Raw genomic sequence first — 15,299 nt, forward strand, 5'->3', positions numbered from 1 at the left:
TAAGCAGAATGTGTCAAAAGGAATTTAATTATTGAAAACTATATATATGAGGGGCATATTTTACTAGGGCAGCACTGACATCTGCTTTGGTGCCTCATATTAGTGAATTTTAAGAGGCAAATACAGTTTGTTCTTGTTATTTGCAGTAGTTATATTTTATAAAGTCTCCGTGAACACCAAATTAGTGAATACTGAACCATTATTGCTAGGGGAAGTATAAAGTTAGGCTCTTTCGAGACTCTGATCACCTTTCATGAACTAGTCAATATGGAACCTTGTTAAATGTGTTTTTCTGTATTTAATATTATTTATTTATTAACATTAAACTATGGCCAAACAACACTATAATTCATGTCTGAATGAAGCTTATCTGGTATATATGTTTTCTCAGAAAGGCACACAACAGCCTTCTTCGTTTAGGAAAAGTAGACAACACTTCAGCACTACACTTACAGGCCGTTTTAAACAGTGACATCACCAACACAAAGTACAAAAATGCAAAAACTGTTCCATGACTAAGTAGACCACAGAAAGGACACTTGATTACAGTGTGAGAACTGACACAAGAAGGGAGATATCACCTTTCTGACCCCAGCTGAGAATGTGCCGAGTGATTGACTCAAATTTTTTGCTCTGTGCATATCCAAAAATGACCTCGAAAGTGCCCTGTGTATTGATTTTGGGGTTACTAATAATTTTTAGTGGAAGGCAAATTAGCACATACGGAGGCTGTGAATAATGAGGATTGACTGTAATTCATTCCTTTTTATAAATTAAGAAAATCAATCTTCAAAAGAATCCCCACAGCCCATGGAAATATTGAAGATATCATTTAGATCTGTTGTATAATATGGTATGAATCCTTTGGCTTTTGTTGATACAAACACTTACATTATTAAAAATTAAAATAAAAGTCTCTTTATCTTATAATTTATTTCATTAATTTTATAAAGAAACAAGTCAGCCAGTCCTCAAATATTAATTGAACCTCATTTTAGAACATTGCAAATAGATTTTCTGTGTGTATCTGGTCAAGGGAGGTAGAGAGCAGGGATTTGTCAGTGTTTGCCATGGTGGAGGGGGCATATTTTGATTAAATTATAGCCCTTGGTATACTGATAAATATGCTCATTCTAATGTATAAATATAATTCGTCCATGTACTGTATTGTCATTATAAGATTGAGGAGAAGATGGGTAAAATGGTGGCTCACAGCTCCTCAGTTTAACAGAGGTATGATCTTGGGACACGTCTATCTGTCTTCTCTGAACTTATATTTCCTTATCTACTAAATAGGAATATCAGTGGTGTCTACATCCATAGGATTGTTAAGATAATTGAGAGAGTCAGTGAATATAAATTACTCAGCACAATATCTTTCCTATAACAAGTATTCAATTAATGTGGTTTGAATTATTATTGTAGTTCTAATTCCAGCTATTGAAATGCTTTGATTTGAAAAGGGACAAATAAGAAAAATACACAGATTTATTTATAAAGTTGCAAATTAAATTAGAAGAAAAGCCTCCCTAATGGAAAATGTTATAATTCTTAATTCTCTCTTTTGTTTAGAACACTACTACTAGATGGAAATCCATTCCGTGTTCCTCGAGCAGCCATATTAATGAAAGGAACGGCTGCTATTCTGGAGTATTTGAGAGACCGGATTCCTACTTAAATTGAGAGTTGGTTTTATATCTTGGTTATGTTAATTCTTAGATTTCTTACACTGATAAAGTAACATTTTTCTAAGGTATTGTGCATTCGTAATGATGATAGCCACATACAGTGTTCATGCATTTATTCTGAAAGTTTTGCATAAGATTTATCCTACTTTCATTCCTTATAAGATAGGAAACAGTTTCTTCAGAAGTGGATTTTTATTTAAGTTAGTTTGATATTTTTATAATGATAAAGCATTTTTGTAGAAGTGGGATTTTTCCCATCTTTTCTGTTTGTGTTACATTTAATGTGACCAGTTGATTTGAATATGATAATCTAATTTCTACCTTTTTGTTAGATATAAAATTGAATTGAATTTTATTTAAAACTGTTCTTTGGCATTTAAAAAAAAAGGCTTTTCCTTACCCGTGATAAGACTTCTGTGATTTGGTTGGTCTTGGTATAAATTTTAAATTAACAGTCACTATCTTTTTGTTTTAATCTAGTTGCTTTTGTTTTAATCTAGTTGAAACTTTCTTGTCTAGCCTTTTCCCCACATTTTATGAAACCATTTTGTCATAATTTCTAACGTAACAGAAATGTTACATGTGATGTAGTTATTGGTAGAGGAAACAGTAAAAGTATTGTTTAAATTACTCTCACAGTTTTGAATTTAAAACTTGACAAGTTTTTATAAAACAATTTCTTACTCTTAAGTTTCCATACAGTTACCTACTACTTGTAGATTCAAGAAATTTGAAGGGGTTGGATCTGCATATTTTTCCTTCAGAGTGCATTTAAAATACCTTTTGTTCTTCTTTACAAAAGTACTGAAGAACTTATTTTAATTCTATAGATATCAGCAACAAAAAATAACTAATAACATATACCATATAGAAATCTTTGAAATTTCTTAGTAACTTACTAAGCAGATATTTGTATACATTATCTACTCTGTTGGTGTGTTCTAATCCAGACTTGTGCTTTTTTTTTTTTTTTTTAATTTCCAGGGCCTTACTTTTCAAATTTACTTCTAATCTTCATAAGACTAAACTTGTAGTCTATATGGAAACTTTCTAAAGAGGAATTTACTACAGGTTAACTTAATTTAGTAAAAAGAAAATAGAAATATTTCTGTTTACACCAAAAATGTCAGAGGTAGGCTGATCAGTCATTATAAAACTTACCGTGTGATTCTGTTAAGTAGCCCATCAGTAGAGTATATGTTAATTTATATAGGTAGGTAGGTAGCTAGCTTTTGGGTGATTGAAGCATGCTCATATTATGAAAAAGTGCATTGCTAATAAAAATACAACATGTTTATAATATTTCCAGTATTGATTATAATGGTTGTTTTGGCTTAAAAAAAAAAAAAAAAAAACCTTTTCATACTACAACTCTTTTGCTAAGAAATCTGCTTCAATATTAAACAAAAGACACTTTACAATAAGGTGACATTTTATTATTTATACAATAAAGAGACTTTTATGTTATTCAAAACACATTTTTAAATACTGAAAAAGTTGAGTACACCAAAGCCGAAAAATGGCTCTGCTATACACTGCACAGCATTATTTTAGTCCCTGTATTTTGTATCTGTACAGAAAGCATCTTCAAAATGCATTCTAATCACATTGTACACCTTTACCAATTAGTGTCAATACATAAAATAAACTGGAGAGTACAGCTTGCATTTGCAAATTAACTGACAAAGTAATTAATTTCACTGATTCAGTAAATTTAAAATATAGATTCATAGGACTCCTTTGCACATAAAATGAAGCAGCTTTCAAGGTCATTATGGTGTCATACTGCAAAAAAAACCATTAAGTACATTCACAATCTATGTTAATAAAGTAGTAAATATGTCTTCATTCAGTTTTTATTTACATCAATATGTAGTTCAACTAAAAAGTACTGTTAATTGTGATACTTTTTTTTAGCACATACAAAAATGACAACTTTTTATATATAATTGAAGCTCAAAATCACAATTATCTCAAAATATTAATTACAATACAGCCATTTCAATTAAACATGTCATGATTTAATTTTTTTTATAAAATGGTAAAATTTTTTACTAAAGTAAGCAATTTATTTTGAATTGACTAGAGTTCAACCATGTAGAAAACCTTAAATGTTAAGAGTTGTTTCTTGCCCCCTCCCTCCCAAATTTGTATACAGCCACCTAGGCTAGCAAAGAGACAGAAAAGGCCCCAATTTATAAAGATTAAGCCTCTTTTGCTATACTGCTGTGGCTTGTTGTTTCTTCCATAAAAGCTTTACAAGGGGAGTGTCAATAAACTATGCAATGAAATGCATGCATTAATATACAGTATGTCTATGTAAAATGTTAGTGTTTACCAGTGCACATTAAAATGTTCACAAAGACTGCAAAAGAAGTCATAGAGTAGCATTTATAAGATATACCAGTTGCAAACTGTGAACATGAAAACTACTTGATAACATAATGAAATTTCTTTGAGAACAGATCCCAATTCAAGTTCTTTCTCTGGCTAAAGGAGTTCTAGTTACTTGGCCTTAAGATGTCACTGTTGTCCTGCACATATGGTAGTGAAGTCAGATGTTGAAAAAGAATGAGTCTAGAAGACTGTCTTCATCTTACTAAAATAGTGGCCCGATGTTGCATCACTACATAGGAATTTTTCTTTAAGAAGAGTGAAATATTTCACTAACTGAATTATATGATCTCAAAGGAAAAATGGATAATTTGTATGTATGCACATGTGTTTAGCATATGAAAAATATTAATATAAATAGGTGGAATTAGAACGTCTTTACACAGGAATAAAAAGATTGAGTTGTGCCCCCCCCCAATAACTAAGATCCAAAGTAATTAATTGTCAGTTACTTTAGGAATGAAAGAACAATTTTCATGGATACTTAAAAAGTCTAAAAACCTAGTACCTAATATCCTTTTACTTATAATTCTTTATAGACCAATTAAAAATCTATCACTGTCTATTTAGAATTGCTGCTCTTAATACTTCTTCTCTGAGTAGAAAGAGACCATATTTCATATTATGGTTTACTTATATACAGCTGAGGGGGCTGCTGTTGGATGGTTAAAAGTGGGGAAAAATGAAACTACAGCACCAACAACCTTACTTTTATAAGGTTATTGGAGGTGGTCTTTGAAATTTATAAACAATTTAGTAGATTCACCTCTGATTTTTTTAACTAGGAAAAAATTACTCCTTATATGAAGACAATGCCATTGTCCTTAAGCTTCCTTTAGTCCCTTCTACACACTGAGTCCAAAAAGAAACTTGACTGGCTTTGAGACAAAAATATCCAGCTTATCTGCCTATCAGTTATCTTTTTCTTCATTCCAAACAGAAAACAGTAAGGCTAGCGTTTTCAAGGAGAAAAATGCAGTTGAGGATGTTATAGGGAAATACCTAAACATCAGAAAGCAGTATAAAACGTTTATTGCATTCCATTGACACTAGGTGTCATCAAAGCTAAAACCAAATTTCCTAGAGTAAAACTTAACATACAACATTACTCACTGCCCTGAACAGATGTCTTTTCCACATTCAAGACCAATGAGAGTCCTCTGAGTGGAAAGACTCTACAAGTATTGAATATAAAATTTATTTTGGCATTACATTCTGAAATAAATTACCATTCTAACAAGTATGGGAACTGCTTATGTTGTATCTGCCTGAGACTTGCAACTTGTTTTTCCTATGGACTTTCCAAAAAATTACATAAGATTTCCTGACTAAATAGATGTTCTTTAGTAGAGCACTGGTGAAGGGGAAGAGAGACGGGAAGATACAAAGAAATATTATGTGATTTCTTTTGTCCATTCATCAAATGCTTTCCTTTATCTAACTACCATAAAAGTTGACCTGCATACCTGGGCATTATTTAATCTCATTATCTTACCTGTGCAAAACAAGTGTGCAAAGAAAAACAGCTATATACCTGTGTCTATACGAGACACAAAACCTGAGTCACAATAAAAGTTTTTAATATAAGAAAACTTTTCTTAATGTAGGAAAATAATCTTTAAAGGGCCAAAAATACCTTTGTACAATATAATCAGCTGACTTTAAAACTTCAGTGTGCTTAAGGATCACATATTTTTTTAAGACCCAACGAAAAAAAGAATGTTACATTTGATCATTCATTTTCTCAACTAGAGATACCCACATTTTTATTACTAACATCTATTTTCATTCCCCTGAATTCATTAACTTTAAAAAAAAAAAAAGCACATTCAGCATGTGTTTAATTTCTGATGAACAGTTCCTGATTTTTTTTCTAAGTTCTGAGGACATAGGAGTTTTGGGGTTGCTAGGCATATAACTTACTGCCAAGCCACAGTGGAATTCTAGAATTCAAAATAAAATATATAATCTGTTACTAAGGGAAAGGTTCCTTGGAAAAATATTTTGTAAATGGAGTTGGGCCAAAGTCTGCAGAAAGCTCTTCACTCATTTGCAGGTTCCCTTTCTGCAGACAGTTAACTCAAAAACTCCTTTTTTCACTATGCTCCATTTCCTTCACGTTTGGTAGGTTTCTTACCTTTTCCTTACTTGAACCCTGAATTGTCCCAACTGTAGCCACATTTGAGCCACCACTTCCAAGGTTTCCTTTGCTTCTCTACATCTTTGTTATCTCTTCCTCTTCCTCAGGAGCTCAGTTCTCTAGGATGACTCTTTGCCTTCCCCTCATGTGCCACTTAACTAGTCATTGGGAGAAATCTGTTTAGTTGTCTCCCGTTGTTCTAAAATGAGACACCCGATTTAAGGCCCCATTTGGGACCTACTTATTCCCTGGGCTGTATACATCTCAGATGCATAGGATCTGAGGATAGAGGATATTTTATAGAAAATTGAGTGCAAGTTGCTTCTCCTGTGTTGCCTCCAAATAGCCATTGCCATTAGTTAAACATTTCTATCTGTAAGTCACTGACAGAAGAGGATGCCATCTGAATAAAAAAAAGGTTCAGTCCTGGCATCTGTAGTTGGGTAGGAGGGTGCTTCGAATACTTGAATCAAAAGGTGAAGGGATTCTGGGCAGTGGGCCTGGTTTGAGAATAGGGTGGGAAAGAACATCGGTGGGGTAGGGGTTTCAAGGCATTAGTCTAGGGAACCATAGGCTCTCTCTGCCTTTTCATACAACACTTGCCTGAGGATCACTAGAAGGATTTTGTATTGTACAGAAGGCTAAAAGCAGAGTCACACTTTCTCTGCCAATAGACCCGTTACCATGGGAACCAATGCAGAAAAATGAACATATGACAAGAAGCTGAGGATTAAATGTGGAGAAAATTGATAGGGAGTTGGTTTCTACATGGCAATTTGATCTTCAGAGATTTAAAGAAATAGGATGTTCCTTGTGTGGTCTGACCAATGAAAATGGACAAAATGACTTGCTGGTAGCTGGTCCTGGAGGCTGAAATGTGGGGAATGTGGAGAGAAAGCAGTAAGCATGTTGTAGTTTGGATAAGGGGAGCTCAATAAAATCCAGTGCCATCCCTGGTGAGGTTCAATTCCTCAGCCCAAATGCCAGGTTAACTATATAATCAAAGCTGCCCTTTGAAAGGCAGACAGACTGCTGTTTCAAATTCTCTTCTCACCCTTCCAAAGCCAGGACACTTCACCTGACAAAAGTATTGCACACCTAATATATTATTGCTTGAAACATTTTCCCAAACATTAAAAAAAAAATAACCACAACTTTAAATTTGTGGTTCCCTTCCCCCAACAAGCAGCTACTGTAAGTAGCCTAGAATTTAAATTAGTTTTTAATTAAGGAAATAATTATTTCACTTCACCTGAGACAAGTCCTCTCTGTGTATACTCCTCTGTTATTTTGGAGTTGATAATAAACTGATTAAACCAGACTCTAGGATTCCAAGGCACTCTATAACAAAGACTTGGAAGTTTCAGCAAGACTTGAAGTTTCAGCCTAATCTGAGAAAGGCAGACCTACACATTGTACTTTTAGAGCTCTAGCGCAACTGCACCATCCTGTCCCAAGCTTCCCAAAAGGCTGTTCTCTGAAATCCTGTGAGTAAGCCTCATTTCTGTGACTTAAGCTTTTGGTTCATATTTAAATGCAATTGTCCTGAGGAGATGAAGGGAAGTCACACTCTAGATGATTTGATCTACCTGGAGAGCTAGGTACTACTTTCAAAAGTAGTAGGGACACCCTTTCCCTGACTCACCCTCTCAACACACACAAAAACTAGAAACAACACCAGTCAGGAAGTAGGAGACAAACCGTTATTGGATAGTGGTCTTTAGGGTACATCTAATTGCAGATGATCTGGATAAAATAAGCTCTTTGTGCTTAGTACACTGGACATAGATTTCACTAGAAATGCTTATTGCTTTCTCACTAGTGATTTGCTATTCTATTTGTTTGAGTTTCTTACTGAAGCTTTTGATAATCCCAACAATGAGTTCTTGAAATGCCAAAAGCCCATTAATTTCTGTTTTTCTAAGAGTGCTTGGAGAATTCTGAAATCTATAAAAATGCCTGAAGTTTCCTCCACTTGCAGAGTTTGGAGGCAAACTTGATAAACAGAGATTTGAGTACAGTGGTCTAGCTTATGCTAAAATAACTTCTTTCCAGTGAATTTCAGGATTTGAGACTTGTATGGTTGGCTTTTGCAGGGAGGAAGCAATATAATAACCTGACATGGGACTAATCTTTAAAGCCACATGAAAGACTGCTTTATACTAGGGACAGGTAAGTGCATCTCTTTCTGAGGGAAGTAAAGCACAGTAGGGTCTTCACAAGTTATGCCTTAGAATTTGATATATGATAAATAAGATACTGCTTCTTTTCATTTCTGATACGGTCTCCAAAATCAGGTAGCAGATGCCTGGAGGAAGACTAATTGGTGTGTATTAAGCTAAAGAATGATTAGCTTCTTTGTGACTTTGTACTGGTCTTGGACAGAGTTGAGTTCCTCCTGGCTGGGAGGCCCCCTGACACAATTGTATTTAATAGTTTTACCACATCCGTTCATTCTTCACACAAGAATTTAAAACTGTTGTAACACATGTCATGATGTATTGAGAATTTAAATTTGATTCCTTCAGTTTTTTTAGTCAATTTGGTTTCTCCTCTCAGTTTTCTTTGAGGTGTGTAAGTGATTCCCTGCTTTATCATGTACCCTAAGGAGTTAGAGACATAACTTTCATAGAGTTTTCTCTAGTTTAGCAGACAGTTCAGCACATAGTTCACAAAAGAACCAATCTTGGCACTATTAGGAAGTTTATTGCTTTCAGCTCTCACAAGAATTTGGAAATACAAAAGCTGACTTAATGAGTGGAATTATGATGTCTGCATAGTAGGAATGTGGTAAGTCTAGAGTTCAGGTCCCGACTGTAGTTAATAAAATTGTATTAAATAGTGGAGATTCGCTAAAAGGATAGATTTTGGGTGCTCTCACCACACATGCATGCACACACGCACACACACAAACACAAACATAACAGGTAACTGTGAGGAGATGAGTTAATTATCTTGAGTAGTAATAATTGCACTAATGTACTTATATATCGAATCCTCATGTACACCTTAAGTATACACAATTTTATTAAAAAAAAAAAAACAACTAAAAAACAAGGGCATCACACCCCATAGCTGTTAAATAAACATTTCCATTTAATAGTGCAAAAAAAAAGAAAAAAAAGGATGGCTTTTTCATGTTGGCCATTGAATATATATATAGATATTGGGCTTTTCGTAGTAGTTTTCAAACTTCATGTCCAGCAATATGCCCAAAGTGGTACTTGAGGGTCAGGAGCCCACTGGTTAAGTACTGAAGAAGCACAATCTCATTTTCAGCTGTAAGCATGCTTCACAATTCATTGCAAATCGTTTTAATAAACTTACATTTTCTAATTTGATGCACAGAGACACTAAATGGCTCCAAGGGAAAAGCCAGTACTTCATCTGGCAACCTATTTTCCAGACCATGGTTGAACTGCTATACTTTCTGAACTCATCTTTATTATACAGTTGTTTCACTTCTAGGCTAATTCTAACCTGAGTTTAAAAAAAAAAAAAAGCCTTAATTAAAACCTCAAAGAACAAACAAAAACACTGGGATTTTGTTCGATGTAAAACGTATCTGCTATTTCTATTGCAAGTGTCATTCCTGGTGATATTTTTCCCTCAGAATAATTTACGGGAATTTAGATGGCTACTGCTTCCTAGTGCTTAGAGGTGTTGCCCTGTGGAATTGCAGACAGTAAAGGATCTGGGATAAGCTCCATGGGCACCTCCACTCTCTCTCTGGACAGCATGCGTGAGACTTGGTCTGTATCTGCATACTTCCAGGCACTCTTTGATGTTTTACTTCCTAAAAAATTTTATTATAAGTGCTGCTCAGGTTGCTTTACTTACCGAACTCTAATGGGTCCTGTTCTGTTCATAAACACAAAGCATCCTTCTAACAGTGGGGCGCTTGCTAACAGTAAAGAGTGTGATCTTTTCCTTGTCTGTAAGTGCATATGTATTTAGAATATCTAAGTTCACCAGAATTATGTGCATTTTTCTTGTGTTTAAAATACAAGTGAATTATTTTAGAGCAAAGTTTCTTGAAACACCAAAGATTCACTGTTCTATTCTCTCCTTTCCTCAGATTGATCTCTTTAAGCGGCACAGTAGACCTTTGTTGGTAAGCTTCAGTGCTCTCCCTCCAGAAAGGAGGAGATGCCCTTCAGCCCCTCTGACTGGCCCTTACAAGATAATCCCCTGGAAGGACAAAGCCAAGTGAAAGTGGAAGGTCAACTCAATTAGCGTAGTGACGATTCCTCCCTGCTATGGTACATTGTAGATGAGGACTACAGTTATTTCTATTCCCATTGTCACCTGAGACATTGTCCCTTCTTGGAAAAGAACATACATGTGGGACAGGAGCCTGCCTTCCTAAGGGAATAGAAAACTTCCACACCCACATTATAAAAACAGTAAAACTTAATGGGTGTTTGGGTAGCTCAGTTGGTTAAGCATCCAACTCTTGATTTTGGCTTAGGTCATGATTTGAGGGTCTTGGGATCTAGCCCCACATCAGGCTCTGAGCTCAGTGGGGAGTCTGCTTGAGATTCTCTCCCTCCTCTCGTGCCCTTCCATCCCCAGTCCTCTTTTTCTCTTTTGCTCTCTAAAATAAATTTAAAAATAAATAAATAAAAACAATAAAGCGGAAAAGAAACAATTTGCCATCTTATTAGACTAAGAGAGAAAGTGATAATACGTTGTTCTTTGTTCTCCCCTCAAATTTTATACCTACACAGCATGTATTAGATTTTCTGTGTCTGTCTCCCCACTACACTGTTTCTTGAGAGGGGGGACCGTGGCTTACTTCTGTCTCCTACTGTTCTCAAAATCCCTTGCTCATTAATAATTTTGATTAAATTGGATGGTACAGCAAGACAAAGATAAATCATTTCAATTACTGATAACTTTTTAAAAAGGATAAACACAGAGATTGGCTAGAGAGCAACTCTCAGGATGGTCCAGAGGAAGACCTGGGAGAGAATGCTTAAAGAGCTCTCTAAGCTAGCTCTGTTCTAGCCCACACATAGGCCTGGATGTATCTATCCTCTCAGTATGGGTCCATATTGGAGGGGGGGTGGTAAACATGCTGGAAGTATTTATGGAAAGTTTAAAAAAGAAAAGAAGAAATTATAGTATTTTAACTTAGAGTAGTTTTTGATGATCTAGGTCCCTAGATCACAGGGATAGTCACTATCATTTTTCAGAAATAAGCAAAAACCTAAAAAAAAAAAGTGACTGACGTGTGTGTGTGTGTGTGTGTGTGTGTGTGTTTAAGAGACAGAGTCCAAAGTTTGAATTTCTCTGGGAAATGGTGACAAACCTATATTTGTAATGTTTGCCAGCAACTTTCATGTTTTTAAAAAGAATGTATCTATCATAGTGATGACCTTTTAGAGAAATCTGTCTTGATCGTAACAAGACTATGTGATTCTATCAAGTGCAAAATAATTATTGCTAAGTTGAACGACACCACAAGTATGGCTGAAGAATTGTGTTCAAAGGTCAATCCCCAAAGAAGGTTGAATGAATTTCTTAAGAAAGAGCACACTAAATTTGTGGTTTCTGATCTTGGGGCTAGAAGGAAATGGTTTCCTTTGGAGGAAAACACCAGAGGATTTAATTGTTTCACATAGACTTCAGAGAAGAAGAACATGTTTTCCTTTTATTTTTGCTTGGGGTTGGAAGTAGAAAAGATAAATGGTTGGAAGAGAAACACCATGAACCCACAAATAAATAGGGCTTTGATGGAATTAACAAAGGAGAGTCCCAAACAAGGGTGCTGGCTAAGCTGTGAGGGTGAGGATATAATTAGCTTAGAAGAAGTAAACAGTAACATCTGGCTTTTAAAACTATGATCCAGCCATCAGAGGCCCTGCAGTTCCAAATATTTAAGAACCAAAATAGCTTGAGGACACGTCACCCAAACTGCCAGAGGCTCTCTACCTCCAGTACCTAGACATTCTGACTGAAAGAAGGGAGGAGGCGAAGATTTTAAACCACTCTTTGAATCTGATTATCACTTTATGAGATATCTTTTGCAACACATTCCTTAATTTACTTTATATTTAGGTAAAATATGATTATGCTAATTACATAGTTAAAATGAAAAATTAGGAGTTGATATTAGATGCCTATCATTGCCAGATGTCATCTGGAAGTAAAGCCACACACAGATAGACACATATTCAGACTCGACTAGTTGTAGAATTATGTAAGGAAGCCTGTGCTAGGCACATTTAAATCCCAATGTTTAAGTTTTAAAGAGCTCATTTAAAAATATGTATTGTAAATAATTTATAGCAGCTTATCTTTCACATATTTAGAATGAGCATATCTGAAGGAAGCTTGGTTAAAATAACAGCAGATAGGCACAAAATATTTGAAAATCAAAAGCAATTTAGAGGACTAATAAAATGGCAGGTGTAATAACCTGAACAATTGGGAATATCAGAACTAAATCACACATTTCACCAAGGCTTAGAGAGCAGTCAGTCTCTCTCTCTCTTTCTCTCGCCTTATGATTGGGTCTCTCTATGACTGGGATACAACCAGAGAGGTTTAGTCAAAAAATATAGAAACTACTTAAAATATGGCCAAAGCTCTTACTGTATTGTCTTACATTGTTTAAACCTAAAGGGTTGTTTCAAATTAATTATCTCAATAGAGTATAGAAATGGGTGTTAACAGTTTTATCAACAGTTGATTAACAGTTATTCACAGTTACATCAGCAAAACAGGTATGAGAATGGACTGTCCAGTGTATGTGGTCATCCAGGCTACAGAATTGCCAAGACAAGGAAATAAAATAGGGATATAAGGGCTCCATCTAGTGGCGGCTTTTCCTAAGTGCAGATATGTCCTAAAAAGTGTGTGGCTCTGTCCAACTGTAGATGAGGATAGTATATATCAGATTTAAGCCCTGCAATTGAAATGGAGGGTCTTATTGGGATGAAACACGTGTTTTGTCGCTTTATCAGGATGGGTTACCGAGTTAAGTAGCAGCCTCTTCTCTGGAGGAAATTAAAAATAACATTAGTTCTTTCCAGAAGGTAGACAGATGAGCCAGATCCTCTCAAGGTCATTTTTTGTTTTATGATAGAGCAATAATTTTCCTCATTTCCCCCCAGAATTTACCTATGGCTATATTATTTGATATTAGCCTTTATTTCAGAAAACTACCTGTTTTTTTTTTTTTTAAATGGGATAACTTTAGTGGGTGATTTTCCTTATACTGTGAAGTTGCATGTCTAAAAAATTATTCACTACATTATGAAAGTAGTTCCTGAAAATAAATAGCAGTGAAATGAAATGTGATTCTACTATATGTCTTATTTTTCATTTTGAATTCTTTCTACTTCTAGAAGAGTGGGAGGAAGGCCAGAAACCAAGGAGGAGAGGGAAAGATAGGGAGTTCTGGGGCTGTCTGAAGGACAGCTTATTAGAGGGTGTGTCTGAATCTGAGTCTAATTTCTGTCTTCCAATTTCTCTCTGTACCTCCCTGTCAGCCCTTTATCTCACTTCTTTTCCCCTTTTTGAGTTCTTCTCTAATAACTTACTAATTTCTCTTGAAGGAATTTCTCTAGAAACCCAGCCCTCAAGTCTACTCTCACTCTTATATCCTAAAATACCCTTACTTAAAGTACTCTTACTATTCTGAAATATTCTTACTACTCTAAAATGTTACTCTCTCAACTAATAATTTGTTTTTCATTTTTCACTTCAGTTGGTTTAACAGACCGTGACATTCTGTCCATCTGTAAATATATAAACACTGGCCTATAAGACCCAAAGTGTAGACCTCTGGAGAATTTGAGGCACCATACTCTTAAAATGATGATGAAAGTTTCCTTCAAGGTATACTTATGGCTTCTAGAATTTTAAAAATCCTGAAAAGAAGCCATCATCAGCCAGCCTGCAAGCTCTCTTCATGTAAAGAGATAGCAAATTCCCTTCACAAAAATAAATGAAAAAAAAAAAAAGAGGCAGATGGAGTAATTAATATTATTTGTATAAGCATAATAGTAGATGAGAAATGGATTTAAGTTTGGGAATATTTCACTAAATTCTGTAGTCAATGTGCTTTGCAACTGAAATAGAAAAATATGGGAAATATTTCTGAGAGAAAGCTAAAGAAATGCTTTACTTGCAAGGAAATCAGAATCCTATCAGGTAGTAAAGGAGCTGTGGTTAAGAGCGTACCAACCCAGGGTTTTCCCTTCTTACACACTGTTTCGTTTTTTTCGGGACTAGATTCCCCTCTTTCCCTCCTATAATGGAAGTATCCAGTGAAGTTACTGATAATGGCAGTATAAATAGTTTTCTCTCTACTTTGATATCAATAGACAAGATTCTGACCTCTGTAACAGTTTGGCAGGGGGCATGTGGTTTTATCAAGTAATCCAGATTTTCTGTGATCTATCTAAGTACTTATCATATTAATGCTATAGCTTTCTGCAGCTTTTCTTGATAATTTTGGCTGGAGTATATGACATTTTCACTTTAGGGATACAGGTGGTGGAGTCTGTCCATGAAAAGATGCCAAAATGCAATGTGTAAACATTGTCAGACTGAACTATAGCCAAAGGCCTGCAGACAGACTCTTCCTTATTCTAGAAGAGGCAGCATGAAGCAGAACTTTCGGTAAATTTTAGAGCTAAAATAGGATTGGGGACTCCCTCTTCCCAACTACCTTTCCCTAACCCCTTTCCCAACCCAACTCTCTTTACCATTCCTCATGCTTCCAAATTTTAAAAAAATAGCTTGCACAAAGTAATCTACCAAGTCACAATGGACAGGTGGAAGAACCTTAAAAAGGGTCTACAACCAGATCTAACCATACACTTTTGTCTTCTCAGTTCACAGAGTCACATCACCTCTCTAGGCTTTGGGTCTCCGAGAAATGAAGGAACTGGGTTTGATTATCTTCTAAGATGCCTTTAAGGTCAAAACCATGGCTCTGTAAATTCAAACTCACGCATCCACTTCTCTGAAATATTTCTGGAACCTATATGCATGACTTCTACCAAGATGAGAAGTAAAATCCAAACAAATCAAAAGGATAGATGTTATGTATTCCAATTCAA

General features: G+C 35.3%; 1 protein-coding gene across 3 annotated transcripts in view; it reads left to right on the plus strand.

Moving 5' to 3' along the window:
* The window catches only part of LRRC40 (leucine rich repeat containing 40), a 55,405-nt gene extending 45,696 nt beyond the window's left edge, over positions 1–9,709 (plus strand). For 2 of the 3 annotated variants that reach the window (XM_032301476.1, XM_032301478.1), the window contains one exon: positions 1,573–9,709. In XM_032301476.1, coding sequence (XP_032157367.1) covers positions 1,573–1,678 — 106 coding nt within the window. In that variant the 3' untranslated portion in view covers positions 1,679–9,709. The remainder of the gene's footprint in view (positions 1–1,572) is intronic. The other variant, XM_032301477.1, reaches the window with a different exon arrangement.
* Positions 9,710–15,299: the final 5,590 nt, after the last annotated feature.

The sequence above is a fragment of the Mustela erminea genome, chromosome 10 (assembly GCF_009829155.1).
Source record: "Mustela erminea isolate mMusErm1 chromosome 10, mMusErm1.Pri, whole genome shotgun sequence".
In the NCBI taxonomy this organism is placed as follows: Eukaryota; Metazoa; Chordata; class Mammalia; order Carnivora; family Mustelidae; genus Mustela; species Mustela erminea.